Raw genomic sequence first — 27,208 nt, forward strand, 5'->3', positions numbered from 1 at the left:
ACTTCCCCCCCCCCCCCCCCGTGTCGCCTCCACTGCCCCCAGATTTTGAGGGCAGCCGCCACTACCGGGCTCGTGGTATACCACCTTGGAGGGAACGGCAGCGGCGCCGTTGCCAGCGCCCCCAGACACGTACCCACACAAGATACCGTCTCCAGCCTCTTCCATGCAGCCCCCTCCCCCTCCATCACCCACTTGCGCACCATCGTCACATTGGCAGCCCAGTAGTATCCACAGAGGTTGGGCAGCGCCAGCCCCCCCCCCTATCTCTACTCCGCTCCAGGAACACCCTTCTCACCCTCGCAGTCTCTCGCGCCCACACAAACCCCATTATGCTCCTGTTGACCCGCCTAAAACAGGCCTTCAGGATAAACACGGGGAGGCACTGGAACAGGAACAAAAACCTTGGGAGCACCGTCATTTTGACTGACTGCACCCTACCCGCCAAGGACAGCGGCAACGTGTCCCACCTCTTGAACTCCTCCTCCATTTGCTCCACCAGCCTTGTGAAATTAAGTCTATGCAGGCCCCCCCAGCTCCTGACCACCTGGACACCTGAAGCTCCTCTCCTGGTCCCCTGGGTGAACCACGAACAGCTCGCTCTTCCCCATGTTGAGCTTGTACCCCGAGAAATCCCCGAATTCCCTGAGGATCCTCATTACCTCCGGCATTCCCCCCACCGGGTCTGCCACATATAGCAGCAAGTCATCCGCATAGAGCAACACCCTATGCTCCTCCCCACCCCGCACCAACCCCCTCCAGTTCCTCGACTCCCTCAGTGCCATAGCCAGGGATTCAATCGCCAGTGCGACGAGCAGGGGGGACAGGGGACACCCCTGCCTCGTCCCTCGGTGCAACCGAAAGTACTCAGACCTCCTCCTGTTCGTGGCCACACTCGCTATCGGGACCTCATACAACAACCTAACTCACCTGACAAACCCCTCCCCATACCCAAACCTCTTCAGCACCTCCCACAAGTACCCCCACTCTACCCTATCGAAGGCTTTCTCAGTGTCCATTGCCACCACTATCTCTGCCTCCCCCTCCCTCGCCGGCATCATGATAACATTCAGAAGCCTCTGCACATTCGCGTTCAACTGCCTCCCCTTCACGAACCCCGTCTGGTCTTCGTGGATGATCTGCGGCACACAATCCTCAATCCTCGTGGCTAAGACCTTCGCCAGCACCTTGGCATCTACGTTTAGCAATGAAATTGGCCTGTAAGACCCACACTGCAGGGGATCCTCGTCCCGCTTCAGGATCAAGGAGATCAGTGCCCGGGACATCGTCGGGGGCAAAGCCTCCCCCCCTCCCTTGCCTCATTGAAGGTCCTAACTGGCAACGGGCCCACCAGGTCCATCTATTTTTTATAGAATTCGACCGGGAAACCGTCCGGCCCCGGTGCCTTCCTTGCCTGCATGCTCCCTATCCCTTTGGTCAGCTCCTCCAGCCCAATCGGGGCCCCCAATCCCGCCACCAGTCCCACCTCCACCTTCGGAAACCTCAATTGGTCCAGAAAGCAGCCCATCCCTCCCTCCTCCAGTGGGGGCTTGGACCGATACAATTCCTCATAGCAGTCCCTGAAGACCCCATTGATGCCAACCCACCACACTCCCTCCCCTGTCCTTAACTCCCCTGATCTCCCTAGCTGCGTCCCGCTTCGAAGCTGATGCGCCAGCATCCGGCTTGCCTTTTCCCCATACTCATAAATCGCTCCCTGGGCCTTCCTCCACTTCACCTCAGCCTTCCTGGTGGTCACCAGGTCGAATTCGGCCTGGAGGCTGCGCCTCTTCCTCAACAGTCCTTCCTCAGGCTCTTCCGCATACCTCCTGTCTACCCTCATCACCTCCCCCACCAGCCTCTCCCTCTCCCTCTGCTCCCTCCTCTCCTTGTGGGCCCTAATGGAGATCAGCTCTCCCCTAACCACCGCCTTCAGTGCCTCCCATACCATCCCCACTCCGACCTCCCCGTTATCGCCAACAGCCCCACTCCAAGTGCCACAACGGGCGCTGGTCCCTCTCCTCCCCCATCTCTAAATCCACCCAATGCGGGGCGTGATCCGAAATGGCTATCGCCGAGTACTCGGTATCCTCTACTCTCGCTATCAGCGCCCTGCTGAAAATAAAAGAGTCGATCCGGGAATAAGCCTTATGGACATGTGAGAAGAATGAAAATTCCCTAGCCCCCGGCCTTGCAAATCTCCAAGGGTCCACCCCTCCCATCTGGTCCATAAACCCCCTCAGCACCTTAGCCGCCACCGGCTTCCTACCCGTCCTAGACCTGGAGCGATCCAGTGCCGGATCCAGCACCGTGTTAAAGTCTCCCCCCATTATCATGCCCCCCACTTCCAAGTTTGGGATCCGACCCAACATGCGCCACATAAAACCCGCATCGTCCCAATTCGGGGCATACACATTGACCAGTACCACCCTCTCTCCCTGCAGCTTACCACTTACCATGACGTACCTACCGCCATTGTCTGCCACCATGCTCGACGCCTCGAACGACACCTTCTTTCCCACCAAGATCGCCACCCCTTGATTTTTGGCATCCAGCCCCGAATGAAACACCTGACCTACCCACCCTTTCCTCAATCTTACCTGGTCTGCCACCTTCAGGTGTGTCTCGTGGAGCATGACCACATCCGCCTTCAGCCCCTTCAGGTGCGCGAACACCCGGGTCCGCTTGACCGGCCTGTTCAGTCCCCTTACATTCCAGGTTATCAGCCGGATCAGAGGGCTATCCGCCCCCCTCCCCCGCTGACTAGCCATAACCCCTCCTCGGCCAGCCACGCGTCCGCACCCCACGCCCGGCCCGTTCCCCAGGGCGGCAGACCCCCGTCTCAACCCCCCCCCCCCCCCCCCCCCCCACTCGCTCCAGCTCCCCCTTGACCATAGCAGCAGCAACTCGATTTCCCCCCCCCCCGGGCTAGGACCCATCCTAGTTGCTTTACTCCCCCCATTGCACTTCCGCAAGTCAGCTGACTCCTGCTGACCCTGGGCACTCCCGCCTCTCCGTCGACTCCTCCCATTGTATGACACACCCTCCTCTTCCAATCCCCATCCGCAGGCTCTCCACCTCCCCCTTCCATCCCAAGCGCGGGAAACAACCCTCGCTTCCCCGCCCCGGCCCCACCCCCTCCAGTCTTCAGCACGGGAAAAAGCCCGCGCTTTCCACCTTCCCGGCCCCGCCACCTCTGACGCAGCTCCTTTTACAGGCCCTTCCCCTCACCCCCGCCTCGGGCCTCCCCCGCGGGGCCCATCTCACTGCCGGCCATCCACCCCTGTTCCATTTGCTTAACCCCCTCCAAGAGCCCCCCCCCCCGACCAACCCAACCAAAACAGTGCCCAACCCGCCCTAACCACCCTCACCGAACCAGAAAGAACAAAAAACAAGAGCAAAGGACCCCCTCTCAAAAAGTAACATATCAACCGCAATCCCCAAATGCCCATCCCGTCCCTCAATCTGTGTCCAACTTCTCGGCCTTAACAAAGGCCCACGCCTCCTCCGGAGACTCAAAATAATGGTGCCGGTCCTTTGTAGGTGACCCACAGTCGTGCCGGTTGCAACATGCCAAACTCCTCCCCCCCCCTCCTGTGCAGCACCGCCTTCGCTCGATTGTACCCGGCCCTCCACTTCGCCACCTCCGCACTCCAGTCCTGGTATATTCAAACCTCCGCGTTCTCCCACCTGCTGCTCCTCTCCTTCTTGGCCCACCTGAGCACACACTCCCGATCAGCGAACCGATGAAACCGCACCAGCACCGCCCGCGGAGGCTCGTTAGCCTTGGGCCTCCTCGCCAGCACTCTATGGGCCCCTTCCAGCTCCAGGGGCCCCTGGAAGGACCCCGCTCCCATCAGCGAGTTCAACATGGTGACCACATAGGCCCCCACGATCTTTTGTCGGGCCTCGCGGATCGCCACCCCCTGGGCCGTCTGTGCCTCCAGCAGCTTATCGATAGGAGCCTTCATCGGCTCAAGCAGGTCCGCTTTAATCTCCCTGAAGCAGCGCTGGATAACCTCCTGTTGCTCCTGCGCCCACTGCATCCACGCTGCCTGGTCCCCGCCCGCCGCCATTTTGTTCTTCTTCCCTCGCACCTTTTTCGGGTCCACCACCACCTTTTTAGTCGCCCTGCTCCTGGTAAAAGCCATATACTGTCAGGGAACTATTGTACTCTCCTTCCCACAGCGGGAAAGGTCGAAACAATGCCGTTGGGGGCCCTGAAAAGAGCCCAAAAGTCTTTTTTGCGGGTGCTGCCGAATGTGCGACTTAGCTCCGCATAGCCGCAACCGGAAGTCAAGTGTCTTATTTCTTGAGCAACGTATCAAGAACAATGAAGTGCGGGCGGCATGTAGCGCAGTGGTTAGCACTGGGACTGCGGCGCTGAGGACCCGGGTTCGAATCCTGACCCTGGGTCACTGGCCATGTGGAGTTTGCACATTCTCCCCATGTCTGCGTGCTTTTCACCTTCACAACCCAAAGATGCGCAGGTTAGGTGGATTGGCCACGCTAAATTGCCCCTAAATTGGAAAAAATAATTGGGTACTCTTAAATTTAATTAAAAAAAATAAAATAAAGTGCGTTTGTTTTACATTGAAATTTTCTGTACCTTTTCTCATTGAGCTAGTGACTTAATAGCCAGTTATGAAATTGGTGTAGTTGGAGGGTGGGAAATCCATGGTCATCTGTTAGTCGTAGAGTCATCATGGTATACGTAGCACTGGAGGGCATTTGGCCCCTTGAGTTTCTGTAGAGCAATCCAGTTAGTCCGATTGCTGTTCTGTATCTCCATAGCCTACCAAGTACGCAAGGCAGCACGGTAGCACAGTGGTTAGCACTATTGCTTCACAGCCCCAGGGTCCCAGGTTCGATTCCAGGCTTGGGTCACGTCAGTGTGGGGTCTGCATGTTCTCCCAGTGTCTACGTAGGTTTCCTCCGGGTGCCCCAGTTTCCTCTTGCAGTCCAAAGATGTGCAGGGTAGGTGGATTGGCCATGCCACATTGCCCTTAGTGTTCAAAAAGGTTAGGTGGGGTTACGGGGATGGGGTGGAGGTGTGGTGCTCTTTCCAAGGGCCGGTGCAGGCTTGATGGGCCGAATGGCCTTCTGCACTGCAAATTCTATGATTCTATGAACTGATGATGCATCTTTCATGAAGCTTCTCACAATGGCAATGGTTGCTTTTAGCACATCAAGCATTTGAGGTTAGGCTCAGCATTTGTGGTTAGGTAGCAGCTTGATTAGTTTTGGTTTGGTGTGCTACCCCATAATTTTTGACAGTCTAATAGTTTAAAAGAGCATCTCCTGGTAGTCAGCCATAAGCTTGTGGCTTTGCAGTCTTTGATTTAATGGGTGCTTTCTATTTCTACAGCTGACCTGCCTGAAGCGCCCACTAGTGGTAATTCATGAATTATTTGACAAGTCAATCATGGACATCTCTTGGTAAGGGCTGTGTCAGATGTTGCTCCATTGCACAGTGTTTACTGTACAGAATAAAATGCATAGCATGCTCATTGCAATGGTGATTTTAGCTAAGTGAATTGACATAAGTCAACATTTAGATGCAAAATTGTACTGCAATATTTCAAAGTTATATTTCAGAATTGATCACTGTTTTTGGGGGGAAAAATAGATTTAATTGCTGCTTCACGTAAAACACAGATGTATGAAGAGCAGTGGTCATGATGTTCCAACATCAATCTGACATAAACTAGAAACTGGTTCTGTATCTGTGTTGGTGTTTTGGTGTAGGTGGTTTAATTTGATAGTTTGCATATTATCTGTGACTTCCAATCTAAACTTGTTGCAGAAGGGACCTTGTATGGAATTCAATTTTGACCCAGCTGCAGCACTAAGCTCCTTTCAACCACACCGTTGTAATTATTGTGGCAAAAAAGAAAGATTTGCATTTATACAGCTCCTTTTAAAAACTTGCGATATCCCAATTAGTTTTACAGCTAATGTGTGCACAGCAAACTCCCACAAAAATCAATGTGATCATAACCAAATCAACTGTTTGTGATGCTGATTGGCAACGACGCTGGAGATAACTCCCCTGCTCTTCTTCCAAAATAATATGAAACCTTTTATGTCTACCTGAGGGTGCAGGCGGGGCCTCGGTTTAAGGTCTCATCTAAAAGGCGATACCTCCAACAGTGCAACAGTCTTTCAATACTGCATTTGAGTGTAAACCTTGATTTTGCGCTCGGGTCTCTTGGGTGTGACTTGAGCCCACAATCGTTTGACTCCGAGATGAAAATGTTACTCACTGAACCACAGCAGAGTCCAAATGGAGTGCCTCAGGTGCAGCTGCTCTTTCCTCGCTGAAAGAGGGAAGGATAATTTCATCATTTTCCAAAAATGAGGATGGAAGAATACTTGTTGAGAGAGTGAAGAGAATGATCCAGTTGCTCAATGTAGAGTAGAACAGTGGCAGCATCTTGGATACATGGGAGTCCCTAGACTTGAAGCACTCGCTCTGCAGTTACAACATCATGCTACTCTGTGATGTGATGCATACTGTCCCTCATCCTACCCCTTTTCCCTTCTTCTCTGCTGTTCCAAGTACCTCCCCGCAATTGGTACTGACCCCTATCTAATGTCAGAGTACAATATCAAAATTTGCAGATGATACGAAACTGGAAAGCATTGTGAACAGTGAGGAGGATTATACAAAGAACAAAGAAATGTACAGCACAGGAACAGGCCCTGCGGCCCTCCAAGCCCGTGCCGACCATGCTCCCCGACTAAACTACAATCTTCTACATTTTCTGGGTCCGTATCCCTCTATTTCCATCCTATTCATGTATTTGTCAAAATGCCCCTTAAATGTCACTATCGTCCCTGCTTCCACCACCTCCTCCGGCAGCGAGTTCCAGACATCCACTACCCTCTTGTGTAAAGAAACTTGCCTCGTACATCTACTCTAAACCTTGCCCCTCGCACCTGAAACCTATGCCCCCTAGTAATTGATCCCTCTACCCTGGGGAAAAGCCTCTGACTATTATGTAGAACTTGAAATGAATAGACATAAGATGGTGGAATGGGCAGACAAGTGGCATAGATGTTTAATGCGGAGAAATGTGAACTGATTCATTTTGGTAGGAAGAACACGGAGAGACAATATAAAAAATACAATTCAAAAGGGTGTCCGGGAGCAGAGGGAACTGGATGTATTAGTGCATAAGAAAGTGATGGTGGCAGGAGAGGTTGAGTGGTTAATAAAGCACACAGTATTCTAAGCTTATTAATTTTGGGCATAAAGTATAAAAGCAACGAGGTTATGTTGAACTTGTATAAGATAATAGTTCATCCTCAGCTGGAGTATTGTGTCTATTCTGGGCACTACATTTTAAGAGAGGTGTGAAGGCATTGGAGAAAATGCAAGAAGATCCACAGAAATGTTTCCAGGGAAGAGAAACTTCAGTTATGAAGATAGATTGGAAAAGTTGCTTTCCTTGGAGAAGAGAGTACTGAGAGGACAGATTTGATAAAGATATTCAAAATCATGAGGAGTCTGGTTAGTGTAGATGGGGAGAAACTGTTCCTACCCACAAAAGAATTGCGAATGAGAGGGCACAAATTTAAAGTAATTGGCAAAAGAAGCAAAAGTGACATCACGAAAAATGTTTTCATGCATTGAGTGGTTGGATCTAGAATACACTGCTTAAGAGTGTGGTGGAGCCAGGCTCAATTGAGGCATTCAAAGGGGGATTAGACTGTTATTTGAGAAGGAAGAATGTGCAGGGTTACATGGAGAAGGTGGGAAAATAACAATAGATGAATTGCTCATTTGGAGAGCCAAAGCAGATGCGATGGACCAAATGGCCGCCTCTTGTGCTGTGACAATTCTGTGAATCTATGAAGACGTTAAATGTACATTTGTTTTTGTGATCTCTACACCAGGACTTTGACTGGCTTGGGATTGCTAGTGTGCTCCATGGATGGGACGGTGGCATTTCTGGATTTCTCACAGGAAGAGCTGGGCGATCCACTAACTGAGGAGGAGAAGGTAATGCAGAGTTTGCTGAGCTTACTAGTTCGCTGATTCCATTTAAATCTACCTAGAAATTCAGAAGCAGCAAACACAGTACATCCATATACCCTGGATTCTCAATGACATGCACATCCCCAGGTTGCTTGTAAATTTATCTGGCAACACCCCAGAGAAATAATTTTGTTCATCCAGTGAGTGGTATGGCATCAGTGTCCTAGAACCCGAATCTCCCAGGGATTTTGCATGAGGAGAAGCACTCATAATTTCAAATGGAAAAAGACATGAGCTGCCAATCCCACCGTTTTGCCAGATTGTGTACAACTTGTAGTTAATGAAACCTCCCGATTTGCCCCTCCTTCCAAAGGGTTGAAAAAATGCACAGGTAAACATTTCTCCAAAAGTCCATTAAATTGTTGGGTGATGGTGGCTCACTGAAAATCTGGAGGGAGTAGGTTGTGCTGGATACTGAGTGGTGGGCCTCCAGGGTGCAGGGCACCATATTGATGGAGCAGTCTTTCCTCAGAGACCAGAAGAATATAGTTTTCCATCACCTACAAAGAGTATTTCTAAGCGATTCATAACAGCCTGGAGATGCCACAGGCTTCAAAGTCTTTCTCAATCGTGCTCCAAGGAGATGAAGGAAGTAAATGGGAATAAAACTGTATAGGGACACAGTTAAGCTGTTCCATGGACATTATACAGATGAGAGATCTGTGTCTTAATCACCAATCAATTTCACTTGCATTCATTTTTAGCACTAAAATACCTACTCTGTCTGTTCTGTACAACATTGGGCATCAATCCAAGCTAGCTGTCTTTTCTACCTAAGACACTTCTGTAGGGTTGGTTAACTCCGTTGTTTAGATGTCTGGTTATGATGTGGAGCAACACCAACAGCATGGGTTCAATTCCCGTACCAGCTGAGGCCCTGTCTTCTCAACCTTACCTCTCGCCTGAGGTGTGGTGACCATCAGGTTACATCACCACCAATCAGTTCTCAAAGGAGAGAGCAGCCTATGGTCCTCAGGAACTATGGTGGCTTTCACTTTTTCTTTTTCAATTTATTTGGGCATAACAATTACCATAATTATTTGTGTTAAGATGCATATTGGTGACACGACTGGAAAAATGGACATTTTTTAATTGAAATTTTTAATTTAATTTCAATTAAATCAGAGTTCAGCAATGTGTAGGTTTCCTGTCTTTGTACTGGTGGCCTAATTTGCACCAGCAGATTTATTAACTGCATATTCATTTAGCTCCTGCAGAGATCTGTTCCTCTCATTATTGTTCAGAGCAAATGTCTTCAAATGCTGCTCTTTCACCTCACTGCATCGTGTATTTGAGTTCAATCTGGAAAGAGAAACCTACTTGGTGGTTTTCAAGAGTTGTTTGGTTTCGATTCATTTCAATCCAAGGGGGGTAGAGTTAATTCAACTGCAGTTTAGTTTGTACATGGAAATTCTAGCTGCAAGAGTTACCAAACATTGCATAAAGTCTAGAAATGTCTCAATGTATGCAAACAGTGCACTACCACATGACATATTGTAGAGCGAGCATTCTCATTGGGAGCGGAGGCAAATCTGGTTATGAGAGCATTAAACATTTCCCTTAAAGGCAATGTATGACTCTTCACTTAGCTTTACTATGCAAAGTGTTCACTATTAGCAGGTGAGACAAATCTCCCATTGTTTTATCCCTATCGTGTAGAACATGATTCATCAGAAGACCTACGGCAAAAGCCTTGCGATTACAACAGAGCAGCAACTATCCACCACCATTATTGAGAATCCAGAGATGCTGAAGTACCAACAGCAGCAGAAAGAATTGCAGGAACAGAAGAATGCTTTGGGTTCCAGGGAGCTGATGGCTCCCAAGGTCGCAAATATGCTGAATGGAGAGAGCCTCGAGGACATTCGAAAGGTAATGGATTTTAACCAAAACACAAATGAATGCTAAGTAAAATAAAATACTGCGGATGCTGGAAATCTGAGACAAAAACAGAGAATGCTGGAATAAACTCAACAGGGTCTGGCAGTATCTAGAGAGAGAAACATAGTCAATATTTCAAATCTATATGTCTCTTCAGAGCTGAATAGTGGTAGAAATGTTATGGATTATGTAGTTTGGAGAGGGAGGTGGAGCAGAATAGTGGGTGAAGGATAGGTGGGAGCTCAGGCGAGATTGACAAAGATGTCATGATCACAAATCAAAGGGAATGTTAATGGTAATGTTAAAGACTAAGAAAGGTACTAATAAAGGTAAGTAGCAGAATGTGTTAATAGCAGAACAAGGGTCAGCACTCTGCAGTATTTTGCTTTTCCTCTTTTATAAATGTTCTTCAAGGCTTGCAAATCCCAGTGCATTCATAGTATACAGTTGAAGACCTTGCGGTCATACGGTCATCTCAAGTTCTTATCTAATGTGTACCCGCTACAACAATTTTTCCCAAATGATTTAGCAATGTTGAACTCCATATACTTACACGTGTATACACTCACAAAGACAGATAGAAACAGACACACACACACCAACAGAGACAGATACAGAGAGACGGACATACAGAGACAGACACACACCAAGTCAAGCACACAAACACAGACACACAGGCATGCACACATACAGACACACAAAGGCAGATACACACACAGGCAAATACACGAGACACGTAGGCAAACACATGCAGACAGACACACACACACAGACAGATGTACACACACGCCGAGACACACAGGCGTACACACGCAGAGACACATACACACAGATACACAGACAGGCACACACACAGACAGGCACACAGCCACACATACAAATAGACACCGGAACACAGACGCGCAGAAACACATAGGCACACATACAGATAGACACAGGAACACTGATAAACACGCACATAGAGAGAGACACACGCATACATACAGCATGGTAGTGCAGTGGTTAACACAGTTGCTTCATTGCTCCAGGGCCCCAGGTTCGATTCCTGGCTTAGGACACTGTCTGTGCAGAGGCTGCACGTTCTCTCCGTGTCTGCCTGGGTTTCCTCCGGGTGCTCCGGTTTCCTCCCACAGTCTCAAGATGTACAAGTTGGGTGGATTGGCCATTTTAAATTGCCCTTGGTGTCCAAAAAGGTTAGGTGGGGTTACTAGGTTACAGGAAAAAGTTTGAAGTGTGGGCTTAATGGGGGTGCTCTTTCCAAGGGCCGGTGCAGACTCGATGGGCCAAATGGCCTCCTTCTGCGCTGTAGATTATGATTCTATTTACACACACACATACAGATACACACACACACTGAGCCACACAGACACACAGACAAACACAGATATGCAGGGATACTCAGACAGACATACAGACCGATACGTAGAGACACAGGCACCGCACACACACACCAGACACACATCCCATGCACCCACAGGCAAATAGGAGCAGAAACACAGTAAGGTTTGAAGCCCTCACTGACCTTCCCAACTTGACCGTTTTTTCCCGCACTCTAGATGCAACAGTCAATGACACCTGCCAGCGATTTGTTGTGGCATTTGAGTGGCGAGCCTGAAATAGTGGGGCTGGCTGAGAAATTTCCGACATCTGGTGTTTCCAGATTTTGGAGTTCTGGACTCGAGGTTACAGTTGTATGTGTTTTATTGACCACTATTTAATGGGATTCATTGGAATACTCAAGTATTCCACGGTTCAACTGGTTCTCACTTGGACCCTTGAATGCATGATGATGAACTTAGGAAGTCTTTTTGGTTCTGTTGTCAGGTGGAGGTACCTTTAAGAAATAGCTGCAGTGATGCCAGTGTGTGGGTGGAGCTGGGCTGTCTTTCTGTCTTTCACTTTCGTTTTGAGTTGTAAAGCTGATTTTTGGCTCTGTTTTTGGTTTCGTTTTCCGAGTTGGAGAGCTGTATTCAAATGTGTAATGATCACTCTACAAGCTATTTAAAAAATATATTTTTTTATTCTCCTTTTTCACATTTTCTTGCAAATTTACACTCCCCAACAATAAACAATCAGTAACAAATATGTCAATCCCCATATCAATAACAATGATCCCATCCTCCCACCAAACCCCAAACAAATGACAAAAAGGAATTAGGGATCACCCATAGTCGCCATTAACACACACAGCCACCCTCCCACCCACACCCATGAATTGTAGAACCCCTCCATCCTTCCCCTCAGTTCAAACTTAACCTTCTCAAGAGTCAAGAATTCCAACAGGTCCCCCCCGCCATGCCTGGGCACAGGGTGGAGAGGTTGCTCTCGAACCTATCAGGATCCGCCTTTGGGCGATCAACGAGGCGAAGGCTACAACATCTGCCTCCGCACCCATTTCCAACCCTGGCTGGTCCGACACCCCGAATATGGCCTCCCGGGGGCCCGGGTCCAGTTTCACATGTACCACTTTAGAAATTACCCTAAAAACCTCCTTCCAGTGATCCTCTAGCTTTGGACAGGACCACAACATATGAAAGTGATCCCCCCCCCCACCTCCCGCAACGTTCACACACATCTTCTACTCCTTCAAAGAATCGGCTCATCCTCGCCCTCGTGATGTGTGCTCTGTATACCACCTTCAGCTGTATCAGCCCCAACCTCGCGCACGAGGTGGAGGCATTCACTCTCCGGAGCACCTCACACCAGAACCCCTCCTCCATATCCTGTCCCAACTCTTTCTCCCACTTTGATTTGATCCCTTCCAGTGGTGCCTTCTCCTCTTCCAAAATAGTTCTATAAACCGCTGACACTGCCCCCTTCTCCAGTCCCCCTGTCGTCAGCACCTCCTCCAGCAATGTGGAGGCCGGCTCCACCGGGAAGCTCTGTATCTCCTTTCTGGCAAAATCTCGAACCTGCATGTATCTAAACATTTCCACCTGCTCCAGCCCATACTTCGCTTCCAGCTCCTTCAATCCTGCAAACCGACCCCGAAGAAACAAATCTTTTAGTGTCTTAATCCCCTTCTCCTCCCATTTCCAAAAATTTCCATCCCACCTTGAAGATTCTTTTGCAGCCAGTCCGGATGAAATGATCAGTCGAACACCTCGTTACTTTAACATATGTTTATTTCTCGGCCGGGGCTAAGACCACTGTATCTCTTGAGAGTTACACCAGCAAGCCAAAGCCAATACATCTAACAGCAGTTCTTCTACAGTTTTTGGCTCATTTCTGAGGGCAGCTCCCTCGCATTCCATCTGTGCCTTTTAGCTAATTTATGATTATTTTCAAGCCTAGCGCAACCCTTCCCAAGGCCGTCTGCAATTTGTCTGGTACTAAAACAACCTTGTTATCAGAAGCCTTTGAAAGCCTGTCTTGACATTTCTCAGCTTGCTATCAGAAGCCTGTGAAAGCCTGTCTTGACATTTCTTCACACAAAGCTTTACCTAACATTTTGTTTTTCCCATAAAGTTCCAATCCATCTTGAGCCAAACTCTCAACCTCATTGGCTCAAATCTGTGGTTCTCCCGAATCGGCATTTCCCTTGACCCTGCACCCAACCCGAAGTGTTGGCAAAACTGCCTCCAAATTCTCAATGAAGCTATTATTACCAGACTCCCTGAGTATTTCCCCGGGGCTATCGGGAGCGGCACTGATGCTCGTGCTTTCAATCCCCTGCACAAACTCTCCTCCATTCTGACCCACTGTGAATCAACCCCTCTGTCCCAGCTCCGCACCTTCTTCACATTCGCCGCCCAGTAGTAATACCTGCCTTCCCCTCTGTAGCAGCACCTTTCTAACTCTGGCCACCTTCCCTCCCCATATGAACGAAGTAATCCTTCCCTGAATCTCTCTGAAAAAAGCCTTTGGCAGGAAAATCGGCAGGCATTGAAAAATAAACGGAAATGGTGGCAACACGTTCATTTTAACCGCCTGTACCCGACCCGCCAGTGACAGAGGGAGACCATCCCACCTTGCCAGATCAGTCCCCCCTCCCCCCAAGGGCATCCTGCACCCCCAGGTACCTAAAGTGAGTCCCTGCTCTACGGAATGGCAGCCCCCCCCCCCCCCCCCCCGGCTGAGACACCACAAAATACTCACTCTTGTCTAGATTCAGTTTGTACCCCGAGAAAGACCCAAACACTCGAAGCAGCTCCAATATTCCCCCTATCGACACACTCTGTTCCGACACGTATAACAGCAAGTTATTGTCATATAAGGACACCCTATGTTCTACCCCTTCCCACACTATTCCTTTCCATACCCCTGAACTTCTTAATGCGATGGCCAACGGCTCAATCGCGAGTGCAAACAGCAGGGGGGACATAGGACAGCCCTGCCTAGTCCCACGGTGGAGAAAAGTATCTCGAGCTGATGTTGTTTGTGCGGACACTCGCCCTCGGCTCCTTATAAATAGCTTTACCGAGTTCACAAATCTTGGTCCAATCCCAAACCACTCCAAAACTGCCATCAAGTACACCCATTCTACCCGGTCAAACGCCTTCTCAGCGTCCAGTGCCACAACCACCTCTGTTTCCTTCCCCTCTGCCGGTGCCATAACGATGTTCAATTCCCTTCTAATGTTTGAAAAGAGCTGCCTCCTTCTCACGAACCCCGTCTGATCTTCACCTATCACCTTCGGGAGGCACTCCTCCAGCCTACCCGCCAGTACCTTCGCCAATATTTCGGCATCCACATTCAGAAGTGATATGGGCCTATACGACCCACACTCTGTCGGATCCTTATCTTTTTTTAGCAACAGGAAAATCGATGCCTGCCCCAAAGTTTGTGGCAACACCTCCTTCCCTATCTCCTCCAAACATCCCCACCATCAGGGTGCCAGCTTATCCTTGAATTTTTTATAATATTCCACCGGAAATCCATCCGACCCTGCCACCTTCCCCGACTGCATCCTCCCAATCGCATCCTTTATCTCCTGCTCCACTATTGCTTCTTCTGATGTAGCCCTGTCCCCCTCCCCTAACCTCGGTACTCCAACCCATCTAGAAATTCCTGCATCTCACGGTCTCCCCCAGGTGGCTCTGACCTGTACAACCTCTCATAAAATGCCTCAAAAACCTTATTAATCAGACCCGGAGCCACCACCAACTTCCCTATCCGTCACCTGAACAATTTCCCTTACCGCTTCCCTTGCCTCCCTCCGGAGCTGACCTGCTAACATACGCCCTGCCTTATCTCCATGTTCGTAAACTGCACCCCTTGCTCGTCTTCGTTGGCGCACCGCCTTCCTGGTTTATCGTCGGTCAAAGCTCGCCTGTAGTTCCATCCTCTTTTCATGCTTCGCTGGGTATCTCTCTACAAGCTAAAGAATGTCTTCAGCTCACTTGATGATTTCAAAGTAATACCTATTTGTGTAAAGAATTTAAACCTGCTGTCTTTGTTAAAAGGATTTAATTTATGGATGTTGCTGGGAAAGGTATTAAGGGTTACCTATAGAGTATTGTATCTGTGGGGTTACGTGTGTTGGGAGTTGATCAGATGTTTACTGTGTGTTTATGAAATGTTATGTTAACTGGGTTCATAGAATAAACATTGTTTTGTTTTAAAAATACTTAAGGTCTCTGTTGCATAACACCTGGAGAGTGGACCCTTGTGCTCCCCATAACCAAAATCTATTAAAAGCCGTGGGTCAGGTGAACTCCATGATATACTTTGGAGTTTTCTAAACCCTGGTCCATTACATTTCATTGACCATGCTTCCCTCGAACTCGACATTCAAACTGGGCCAAGTGAGAGGTATTTTGTGCCTTTACTATAATGGTTCCACAACAATGACGTTCAATTAGCTAGGAGCATCTGGTTAACCTTCGTACAACATTCACTTTAAATATATTGGGAAAATTAAATCCAAGCAACATGTCCCTCTTTCCTGAACATACCCTTGTGATTATGTAAAATCTCTTCAAAAGGACTGTGTTAATAGAGTACATTCAATTTTATCTTTTGCAATGTTCCTTTATTTTTCACTTTTATTTAAATTGTGGCACAAGAATCATAAAATTCTTACAGTGCAGAAGGGGGCCATTCGGCCCATCAGGTCTGTACCGATCCTTTGTAAGGCCATCCTACCTAGGCCCAATACTCCGCCCTATTCTGCAACCCCACCCTAAGGGGCAGTTTACCATGGCAATCCATCTAACCTGCACATGTTTAGACTGTGGGAGAAAACCGGAGCACCCGGAGGAAACCCACGCAGACACTGAGAGAATGTGCAAATTCCACATAGGCAGTTACCTGAGGTCGGAATAGAATCCGGCCCCAGGCGCTGTGAGGCAGCTGTGCTAATCATTGTGCCACAGTCCCGCCCAAAGAAAATAGAGCAACACAAAGGTGTCCAGTTCCACTTGCCTTAGCTTGCTATTTGTCTCTGAAGAGTTGCATATCGAGCTGATAACTGTAATCCTCAGCAGATATCTCACTTCTGAATTTATGATGGAAGGAAGGTAATTGATGAAGCAGTTGAAAGTGATTTGGCTTAAAACACTGCATGATAAGCTCTCGCTGATTGACCTCCAGCCACCACAACTTTGTGGTAGGTATGACTCTAGCTGGTGGAGAGGTTCCCTCCTTATCCCTATTGACATTCATTTTACTCGGGCTCTTTGATACTGCACTTAGTCAAATGCTGTCTTGATGTCAGGGACAGTTACTCTCACCTGACTTCTGGAGTCAGGTCCTTTGCCTATGTTTTGACCAACACTGTAATTAAGTCTGGAACTGAGTGGTCTTGGCAGGGCACAACTGAACATCGATGAGTGGGCTTTTGCAAGGTGAGTGTCACTTGATCACACTGTCAGTGGTGGATACCATCACTTTGCTGATGATTGAGAGCAAAATGAGTGGTAGCAATTTATTAGATAGGTTTTGTCCTGCTTTTGTTTGTAGACTGGACATACTGTAGCAATTTGTGATTAGATGCCAAAGCCACAAGCTTATGGCTGACTACCAGGAGATGCTCTTTTTAATTATTAGACTGTCAAAAATTATGGGGGTAGCACACCAAACCAAAACCAATAAAACTGCTGCCTAACCACAAATGCTGAGCCTAACCACAAATGCTTGAGCCTTTTTGTGCTAAAAGCAACCATTGCCATTGTGAAAAGCTTCATGAAAGATGCATCATCAGTTCATAGAATCATAGAATTTGCAGTGCAGAAGAAGGTCATTTGGCCCATCAAGCCTGCACCGGCCCTTGGAAAGAGCACCACACCTCCATCCCATCCCCGCAATCCCACCTAACCTTTTTGAACACAAAGGGCAATTTAGCATGGCCAATCCACCTAACCTGTACGTCTTTGGACTGCGAGAGGAAATTGGAGCACCCGGAAGAAACCCACGCAGACACTGGGAGAACGTGCAGACTCTGCACAGACGTGACCCAGCAGGGAATCGAACCTGGGACCCTGGAGCTGTGAAGCAACAGTGCTAACCACTGTGCTACCATGCTGCCGTGCGACTTGGTAGGCTATGGAGATACAGAACAGCAATCGGACTAACTGGATTGCTCTACAGAAACTCAATGGGCCAAATGCCATCCAGTGCTACGTATACTATGATGACTCTACGACTAACAGATGACCATGGATTTCCCACCCTCCAACTGAACCAATTTCGTAACTGGCTATTACGTCATTCGCTCAATGAGAAATGGTACAGAAAAGTTCAATGTAAAACAAATGCAGTTCATTATTTTTTTTAAAATAAATTTAGCGTACCCAATTATTTTTAAGTTGTAGTTTTACTGGGACAGTTTGGCTAGAGGCAAAGCTGGTTCTGGAACATAAGTGTTCAGTGTTACAGCTGGGGTGTTGTCGCGTCCCGAAGCCTTTGTTGTAACCAGTGTGCTTGGCTGTACTTTGATATCATGAGGAGTGAATCGTATTGTTTGAAGACTGGTCTTAGTGATGCCGGGGACCTCATGAGTAGGCCAAAACGGACCATCCATTTGACACTTCCGGCTGAAAATGATGCAAATGTTTCTGCCTTGCGCTGGACTCCACCATCATTGAGGATGGTGATGTGCGTGGAGCTGTCCTGCTCATTCACTGTTTAATTGTCTATCCTCATGCACAATTGGATGTGGCATCAATGCAAGCTTTCAATCTGTTCCGTTGGTGTGGTCCGCTTAGGTCAAATCCGTTCCACTGTTAGCATGAATGTAGTCCTGTGTTGCAGCCTCACTGGGTGGCATGCCATATTTGGTATTCCTGGTCCTGCCATGCTGTCCCACACTCGTCGGTAAAACAGTTTATTCCCCTGGCTTTATCATAATGGTTGAGTGAGGAGATTACAGAATATAATGGTTTTCAATCCCCCACCACTCATGTCTCAGTGTCTAGATTAAAATTAAATCTAATTCATTTAGCACGATGCTGATCGTGCCACACAATGCAATGGAGGGTGCCCATAGTGTAAAGACAAGACTTCATCTCCACAAGGGCTGTATGAATACTGATACCAATACTGTTATAGATAGATGCATTTGTAGGTAAATCGATGAGGACAAGCTCCATTAGGCTATTCTCTTGCGTTGATTCTCTGACCACCTGGCACAGGCTACGTTTGGCACCTTTGGCCTTCAGGCATCACTCTTGATGATGGGTAATGAAATATCTCACCCACAGTATGTTCTAAGCCCTTGCCAGTCTCAGTGCTTTTTCTAAGTGATGTTCAATATGGAGAAGTACAGATTCATCAGCTGAGGGAGGATGGGAGGAGGTTTCTTTGCCCATGTTTGATCTGATGCCATGAGACTACATGGAGTCTGGAATCAAGCTCTGGTGGTTCTGCCCTGCCACTTGGAGGAGTTTGGGAGGTTGGCTGAAAGCTATGATTCTGTATGTATGACTATGTCAGGTTGCTGTTTAACTAGTTTTTGGGGCTGCTCTCCCAGTTTTGGCACAAGACCAAGTCTGGAGTACTTTTGAGGGTTGACTGGCTAGTTGTGCCCTTTTCGGCTTTGGTGCTGGGAGTTCTGTCTGATTTTACTGTTGTTTTTCGTAGCAGTTTGGTACAACTGAGTTAATTGTTAAGCCATTTCAGGGGTCACTTGAAGTCAAACACATAATATATGATTCTGGAGTCACGTAGAATTCAGATCAGGTAAGGGTGACATATTCTTCCAAAGGACGGGTCTTCCGGGTGCGGCGATGACCAGCTGAGTCGCACGTTTCGGCAGCTCCCTGTGAAACGGACTTTTGGGCTCTTGATAGGAGCCCCAACGGCAATTTTGACGGCTAAAAACACTGTGCGGTAAACCAGAAGGGAATCCCCCCTGGGTACGGATGGAAAAAGGAGGAGAGAGTGGCCAGATTGCAGTGGATCCTTTAGAACAGCGGCAAGGAAGGCAAGCAAAAACCAAGATGGCGTCGGAAGGTGGCAGTTTAACATGGGGCCCTGAACAACAAGAGTTCTTGAAATGCTGTGTGGAAGAGATCAAAAAGGAAATGAAGAAAGAGCTGTTGGCCCCGATACGACAGGCGATCGAAGGGCTAAAGGAGGAACAAAAGACCCAGGAGCGGGAGCTTCGGGTCGTGAAGGCAAAGGCAGCCGAGAATGAGGACGATATACAGGGCCTGGTGGTGAAGACGGAGACGCAGGAGGCACATCAGAAACGATGTGTGGAAAGGTTGGAGGCACTGGAAAACAACGCAAGGAGGAACAACCTGAGGATTCTTGGTCTTCCTGAAGGTGTGGAGGGAGCGGACGTCGGGGCATATGTGAGCACGATGCTGCACTCGTTAATGGGAGCGGAGGCCCCGGCGGGTCCGTTGGAGGTGGAGGGAGCATACCGAGTGATGGCGCGAGGACCGAGAGCAGGAGAAATTCCCAGAGCCATAGTGGTGAGATTCCTCCGTTTTAAGGATAGAGAAATGGTCCTTAGATGGGCGAAGAAAACTCGGAGCAGTAAATGGGAGAACGCGGTGATCCGCGTTTATCAAGACTGGAGTGCGGAGGTGGCGAGAAGGAGGGCGAGCTTTAATCGGGCCAAGGCGGTGCTTCATAAAAAGAAGATAAAATTTGGAATGCTGCAACCGGCAAGACTGTGGGTCACATATCGAGGGAGGCACCACTACTTTGAGACGGCGGATGAAGCGTGGACTTTTATTGTGGAAGAAAAACTGGAATGAGCGGGTTATTAAAAAGAACGTTCGAACAAAGTGGTGGAGCGAATGTGGGGGGCAAAGAGGGGTTTTATGTACTAATCCTGCGATGTGGTAACTTTTCTCTCTCCCACAGGTGGTGATGGGGGGAGGTGGAGGAGATGGGGCGTTGGCCATTGGGGGCGGGGCCAAGGGAGAAGCGCGGGCTTGGTTCCCGCGCTATGATAATCATGGCGGGAATAGAGAAGCAGGAAGGAGGGGGCGTCGCACGGTGCGAGCCGAGGTCACGGGGGGAAGCCGAGGTCAGCCAGAGTTTGCTGACTTCTGGGAGCAACATGGGGGGAGTAATTACGCTAGCGGGGGATCTAGCGGGGGGGGGTGGGAGGGGGGAATTACTGGGTTGCTGCTGCTGGGAGAGGGGGGAGCTGGTATGGGAGAGGATGGGCGGGGGGGGCACCGCCTGGGGGAGATACAGCTGCGTGGGAACCGGGTGAGGAGCTGGAAAAAGGGGATGGCTAATCGACAAGGGGGGGGGGGGGGGGTAGGAAGCCCCCCAACTCGGCTGATCACGTGGAACGTGAGAGGGCTGAACGGGCCGATAAAGAGGGCACGGGTACTCGCACACCTTAAGAAACTTAAGGCAGATGTGGTTATGTTACAGGAAACGCACCTGAAACTGATAGACCAGGTTAGGCTACGCAAAGGATGGGTGGGGCAGGTGTTCCATTCGGGGCTAGATGCGAAAAACAGGGGGGTGGCTATATTAGTGGGGAAGCGGGTAATGTTCGAGGCAAAGACTATAGTGGCGGATAACGGGGGCAGATACGTGATGGTGAGTGGCAAACTACAGGGGGAGACGGTGGTTTTGGTAAACGTATATGCCCCGAACTGGGATGATGCCAATTTTATGAGGCGGATGCTAGGACGCATTCCGGACCTAGAATTGGGAAAGCTGATAATGGGGGGAGATTTTAATACGGTGTTGGAACCAGGGCTGGATAGGTCGAAGTCCAGGACTGGAAGGAGGCCGGCAGCAGCCAAGGTACTTAAAGATTTTATGGAGCAGATGGGAGGTGTAGACCCGTGGAGATTTAGCAGACCTAGGAGTCAGGAGTTCTTGTTTTTCTCCTATATCCATAAAGTCTACTCGCGAATAGACTTTTTTGTGCTGGGTAGGGCATTGATCCCGAAGGTGAGGGGAACGGAGTATACGGCTATAGCCATTTCGGATCACGCTCCACACTGGGTGGACTTGGAGATAGGGGAGGAAACAGGAGGGCGCCCACCCTGGAGAATGGACATGGGACTAATGGCAGATGAGGGGGTGTGTCTGAGGGTGAGGGGGTGCATTGAAAAGTACTTGGAACTCAATGATAATGGGGAGGTCCAGGTGGGAGTGGTCTGGGAGGCGTTGAAGGCGGTGGTTAGAGGGGAGCTGATATCAATAAGGGCACATAAAGGGAAGCAGGAGAGTAAGGAACGGGAGCGGTTGCTGCAAGAACTTTTGAGGGTGGACAGACAATATGCGGAAGCACCGGAGGAGGGACTGTACAGGGAAAGGCAAAGGCTACATGTAGAATTTGACTTGCTGACTACGGGCACTGCAGAGGCACAATGGAGGAAGGCACAGGGTGTACAGTACGAATATGGGGAGAAGGCGAGCAGGTTGCTGGCACACCAATTGCGGAAAAGGGGAGCAGCGAGGGAAATAGGGGGAGTGAGGGATGAGGAAGGAGAGATGGAGCGGGGAGCGGAGAGAGTGAATGGAGTGTTCAAGACATTTTATAAAAAATTATATGAAGCTCAACCCCCGGATGGGAGGGAGAGAATGAAGGGCTTCTTGGATCGGCTGGAATTTCCCAAGGTGGAAGAGCAGGAAAGGGTGGGACTGGGAGCACAGATCGAGGTAGAAGAAGTGGTGAAAGGAATTAGGAGCATGCAGGCGGGAAAGGCCCCGGGACCGGATGGATTCCCAGTCGAATTCTATAGAAAATATGTGGACTTGCTTGCCCCGGTACTGACAAGGACCTTTAATGAGGCAAAGGAAAGGGGACAACTGCCCCCGACTATGTCTGAAGCAACGATATCGCTTCTCTTAAAGAAGGAAAAGGACCCGCTACAATGCGGGTCCTATAGACCTATTTCCCTCCTAAATGTAGATGCCAAGGTCCTGGCCAAGGTAATAGCAATGAGAATAGAGGAATGTGTCCCGGGGGTGGTCCACGAGGACCAAACTAGGTTTGTGAAGGGGAGACAGCTGAACACGAATATACGGAGGTTGTTGGGGGTAATGATGATGGCCCCACCAGAGGGAGAAACGGAGATAGTAGTGGCGATGGATGCAGAGAAAGCATTTGATAGAGTGGAGTGGGATTATTTGTGGGAGGTGTTGAGGAGATTTGGTTTTGGAGAGGGGTATGTTAGATGGGTGCAGCTGTTGTAAAGGGCCCCAGTGGCGAGCGTGGTCACGAATGGACGGGGATCTGCATATTTTCGGCTCCATAGAGGGACAAGGCAGGGATGCCCTCTGTCCCCATTATTGTTTGCACTGGCGATTGAGCCCCTGGCGATAGCGTTGAGGGGTTCCAAGAAGTGGAGGGGAGTACTTAGAGGAGGAGAAGAACACCGGGTATCTTTGTATGCGGACGATTTGCTACTATACGTGGCGGACCCGGCGGAGGGGATGCCAGAAATAATGCGGATACTTGGGGAGTTTGGGGATTTTTCAGGGTATAAATTGAACATGGGGAAAAGTGAGTTGTTTGTGGTGCATCCAGGGGAGCAGAGTAGAGAAATAGAGGACCTACCGTTGAGGAAGGTAACAAGGGACTTTCGTTACCTGGGGATCCAGATAGCTAAGAATTGGGGCACATTGCATAGGTTAAATTTAACGCGGTTGGTGGAACAGATGGAGGAGGATTTCAAGAGATGGGATATGGTATCCCTGTCAATGGCAGGGAGGGTGCAGGCGGTTAAGATGGTGGTCCTCCCGAGATTCCTCTTTGTGTTTCAGTGCCTCCCGGTGGTGATCACAAAGGCTTTTTTTTAAAAGGATTGAAAAGAGCATCATGGGTTTTGTGTGGGCCGGGAAGACCCCGAGAGTGAGGAAGGGATTCTTACAGCGTAGCAGGGATAGGGGGGGCTGGCACTACCGAGCCTAAGTGAGTATTATTGGGCCGCTCATATTTCAATGGTGAGTAAGTGGATGGGAGAGGAGGAGGGAGCGGCGTGGAAGAGATTAGAGAGGGCGTCCTGTAGGGGGACTAGCCTACAGGCTATGGTGACAGCCCCATTGCCGTTCTCACCGAGGAACTACACCACAAGCCCGGTGGTGGTGGCTACACTGAAGATTTGGGGACAGTGGAGACGGCATAGGGGAAAGACTGGAGCCTTTGGGGGGTCCCCGATAAGAAACAACCATAGGTTTGCCCCGGGGGGAATGGATGGGGGATATGGAATGTGGCAAAGAGCAGGAATAACGCAACTGAAAGATCTGTTTGTGGATGGGAAGTTCGCGAGTCTGGGAGCGCTGACCGAGAAATATGGGTTGCCCCAAGGGAATGCATTCAGGTATATGCAACTGAGGGCTTTTGCGAGGCAACAGGTGAGGGAATTCCCGCAGCTCCCGACACAAGAGGTGCAGGACAGAGTGATCTCAAAGACATGGGTGGGGGATGGTAAGGTGTCAGATATATATAGGGAAATGAGGGACGAAGGGGAGACTATGGTAGATGAACTAAAAGGGAAATGGGAAGAAGAGCTGGGGGAGGAGATCGAGGAGGGGCTGTGGGCAGATGCCCTAAGCAGGGTAAACTCGTCGTCCTCGTGTGCCAGGCTAAGCCTGATTCAGTTTAAGGTATTACACAGGGCACATATGACTGGAGCACGGCTCAGTAAATTTTTTGGGGTGGAGGATAGGTGTGCGAGGTGCTCGAGAAGCCCAGCGAATCATATCCATATGTTTTGGTCATGCCCGGCACTACAGGGGTTTTGGATGGGGGTGACAAAGGTGCTTTCAAAAGTAGTAGGAGTCCGGGTCGAACCAAGCTGGGGGTTGGCTATATTTGGGGTTGCACAAGAGCCGGGAGTGCAGGAGGCGAGAGAGGCCGATGTTTTGGCCTTTGCGTCCCAAGTAGCCCGGCGCAGGATATTGCTAATGTGGAAAGAAGCCAAGCCCCCGGGGGTGGAGACCTGGATAAATGACATGGCGGGGTTTATAAAGCTAGAGCGGATTAAGTTCGTCCTAAGGGGGTCGGCTCAAGGGTTCACCAGGCGGTGGCAACCGTTCGTCGAATACCTCGCAGAAAGATAGACGGAATGGGAAAAAGAAGGCAGCAGCAGCAGCCCAGGATCGTGGGGGAGGGGTGGGGGGGAGGAGGAACCAGAAGGACTCTCAGGGTTGTTAATATATACTGTATAGTATGTATAGGTCGTTGCTACAGATAATTATATATTGAACTGTTAAATTATATTTTTGGAGAGTGTTACTTGTGACAAGGCAGTTGCCAATTAGGGCTAGTTTTCATTTTTGTTATTTATTATTTATTCATTTTTTGTTTATAAAATAGGTCATTGTTATTTGTGTTGTTATAATATTGTGTAAAGGATGCACAATGTACTGTGTTGGTTGACCAAAAATTTTCAATAAAATATTTAATAAAATAAAATAAAAATTCTTCCAAAGGACATTGGTGAACCAGATGGATTTTTATGAAAATGTAATAGCTTCCTGGCCACGTTACTGATCCCAGCTTTTTATTCCAGATTTATTTAATGGGGAGAGTTACAGAACAAAGAGATCTAGGAGTACAGGTTCATAGTTCCTTGAAGGTGGAGTCGCAGGTGGACTGGGTGGTGAAGAAGGCATTCGGCATGAAATGAAAATGAAATGAAATGGAAATCGCTTATTGTCACAAGTAGGCTTCAAATGAAGTTACTGTGAAAAGCCCCTAGTCGCCACATTCCGGCGCCTGTTCGGGGAGGCTGGTACGGGAATCGAACCGTGCTGCTGGCCTGTCATGGTCTGCTTTAAAAGCCAGCGATTTAGCCCAGTGTGCTAAACCAGCCCCTTTTTGCTCGGTTTTATTGGTCAGAATTTTGAATACAGGAGTTGGGACGTCTTGTTGAAGTTGTACAAGACATTGGTAAGACCACACATGGAATACTGTGTTCAGTTCTGGTCACCCTTTTATTGGAAGGATATTGTTAAACTAGAAAGAGTGCAGAAGAGATTTACGAGGATGCTACCATGACTTGATGGTGTGAGTTATAAGGAGAGGCTGGATAGGTTGGGACGTTTTTCCCTGGAGCATAGGAGGCTTATGGCTGATCTTGTAGGGTCTAAAATAATGAGGAGCATAGATAAGGCAGATAGTCGACACCTTTTTCCAAAGGTAAAGGAGTCTAGAGCTAGAGGGCATAGGTTTAAGGTGAGAGGGGGTAGGCACAAAAGAGACCAGAGGGGAACTTTCTTCATATACAGTATGGTGAGCATTGGAACGGGCTGCCAGAGGCAGTGGTAGAGGCGGGTGCAATTTTGTCCTTTAAAAAGCAGTTGGACAGTTACATAGGCAGGGTGGGTATCGAGGGATAAGGGGCAAATGCGGGCAAGTGGGACTAGCTTAAAGATAGAAACTGGCCGGATGGACCAGCTGGGGCAAAGGGCTTGTTTCCATGCTGTAAACATCTATGACTCTAATTAATGGGATTTAAATGTCTAGGCTGCCATAGGAATCCTGTATCATAACCACCGTGCTACTGTACACAATATAGTTCAAAAGAAATTCATTGGCCGTAAAGTGCTTTGGGGCGACCTGAGGTCACAAAAAGCATGATAAAAATGCATGTTCTTTGTTTCTTTCCTCCCAGTTGCTCTCAAAAACCCTGTACAGTTGCATCAAAGTTCCTTACTTTTTTATTCCAATCTTATTCAAAGTGGTAGGTGGTAACTAGTGTGCCTGCAGGGATCAGTGCTCGGGCCACAGCGGTTCACAATATACACGAATGATTTGGATGAGCGAAACAAATGTAATATCTCCAAATTTGCTGATGACACAAAACATGGTGGGAATGTGCTTCAAGGTGATTTAGACAATTTGAGTGAGTGGGCAAATTCATGGCAGATGCAACATTACGTGAATAAATTTGAAGTTATCCACTTTGGACAGAGAAACAGAATGGAAGAGTGTTATTTAAATGGTGATAAATTGGGAAATTATCATAGAATTTACAGTGCAGAAGGAGGCCATTCAGCCCATCGAGTCTGCACCGGCTCTTGGAAAGAGCACCCTACCCAAGGTCAACACCGCCACCCTGTCTCCATAACCCAGTAACCCCCACCCAACACTAAGGGCAATTTTGGACACTAAGGACAATTTATCATGGCTAATCCACCTAACCTGCACATCTTTGGACTGTGGGAGGAAACCGGAACACCCGGAGGAAACCCACGCGCACACGGGGAGGATGTGCAGACTCCGCACAGACACTGACCCAAGCCGGAATCGAACCTGGGGCCCTGGAGCTGTGAAGCAATTGTGCTATCCACATGGCTACCGTGCATGTGCTATCCACATGGCTACCGTACATGTTGATGTACAAAATAATCTGGGTGTCCTAGTACACCAGTCACTGAAAGCAAGCGTGCAGATACAGCAAGCAGTTTGGTAGGCAAATTATATGTTGGCCTTTGTTACATGAGGATTTGAGCACAGGAGCAAGGATGTCTTACTGCAGTATGGTGAGACCACACCTGGAGTATTGTGTGCAGTTTTGGTTTCCTTATACTTGCCATAGAGGGAGTGCAGCAATTGTTCACCAGACTGATTCCTGTGGTAGGATTGTGGTATGAGGCGACATTGAGTTGGCTGTGTCGTATTCACTGGAGTTTAGAAGAATGAGAGGGGATCTAATTGAAATGTATAAAATTCTGACAGGGCTGGATAGACTGGATGTGGACATGTTTTTTCCTCTGGCTGGGGGATGGGGGGACGGTGGGGTGGGGGGGAGCATCTAGAACAAGGGGTCACAGTCTCAGGATATGGATAGGTCATGTAAGACTGATATGAGAAGAAACTCCTTCACTCAGGTTGGTGAACCTGTAGAACACTCTATCACAGTAGGCAGAGGAGGCCCAGTCACGAATATATTTACAAAGGAAATCGAC

General features: G+C 48.9%; 1 protein-coding gene across 1 annotated transcript in view; it reads left to right on the forward strand.

The window, feature by feature from the left end:
* hira (histone cell cycle regulator a) overlaps window positions 1-27,208 on the forward strand; it is a 166,780-nt gene that overhangs the window by 60,895 nt on the left and 78,677 nt on the right. The window contains 3 exon segments of the mRNA XM_072498209.1: window positions 5,366-5,436; window positions 7,900-8,005; window positions 9,701-9,913. Coding sequence (XP_072354310.1) covers window positions 5,366-5,436; window positions 7,900-8,005; window positions 9,701-9,913 — 390 coding nt within the window.

Source organism: Scyliorhinus torazame, chromosome 1 (genome assembly GCF_047496885.1).
Source record: "Scyliorhinus torazame isolate Kashiwa2021f chromosome 1, sScyTor2.1, whole genome shotgun sequence".
NCBI classification, from domain to species: Eukaryota; Metazoa; Chordata; class Chondrichthyes; order Carcharhiniformes; family Scyliorhinidae; genus Scyliorhinus; species Scyliorhinus torazame.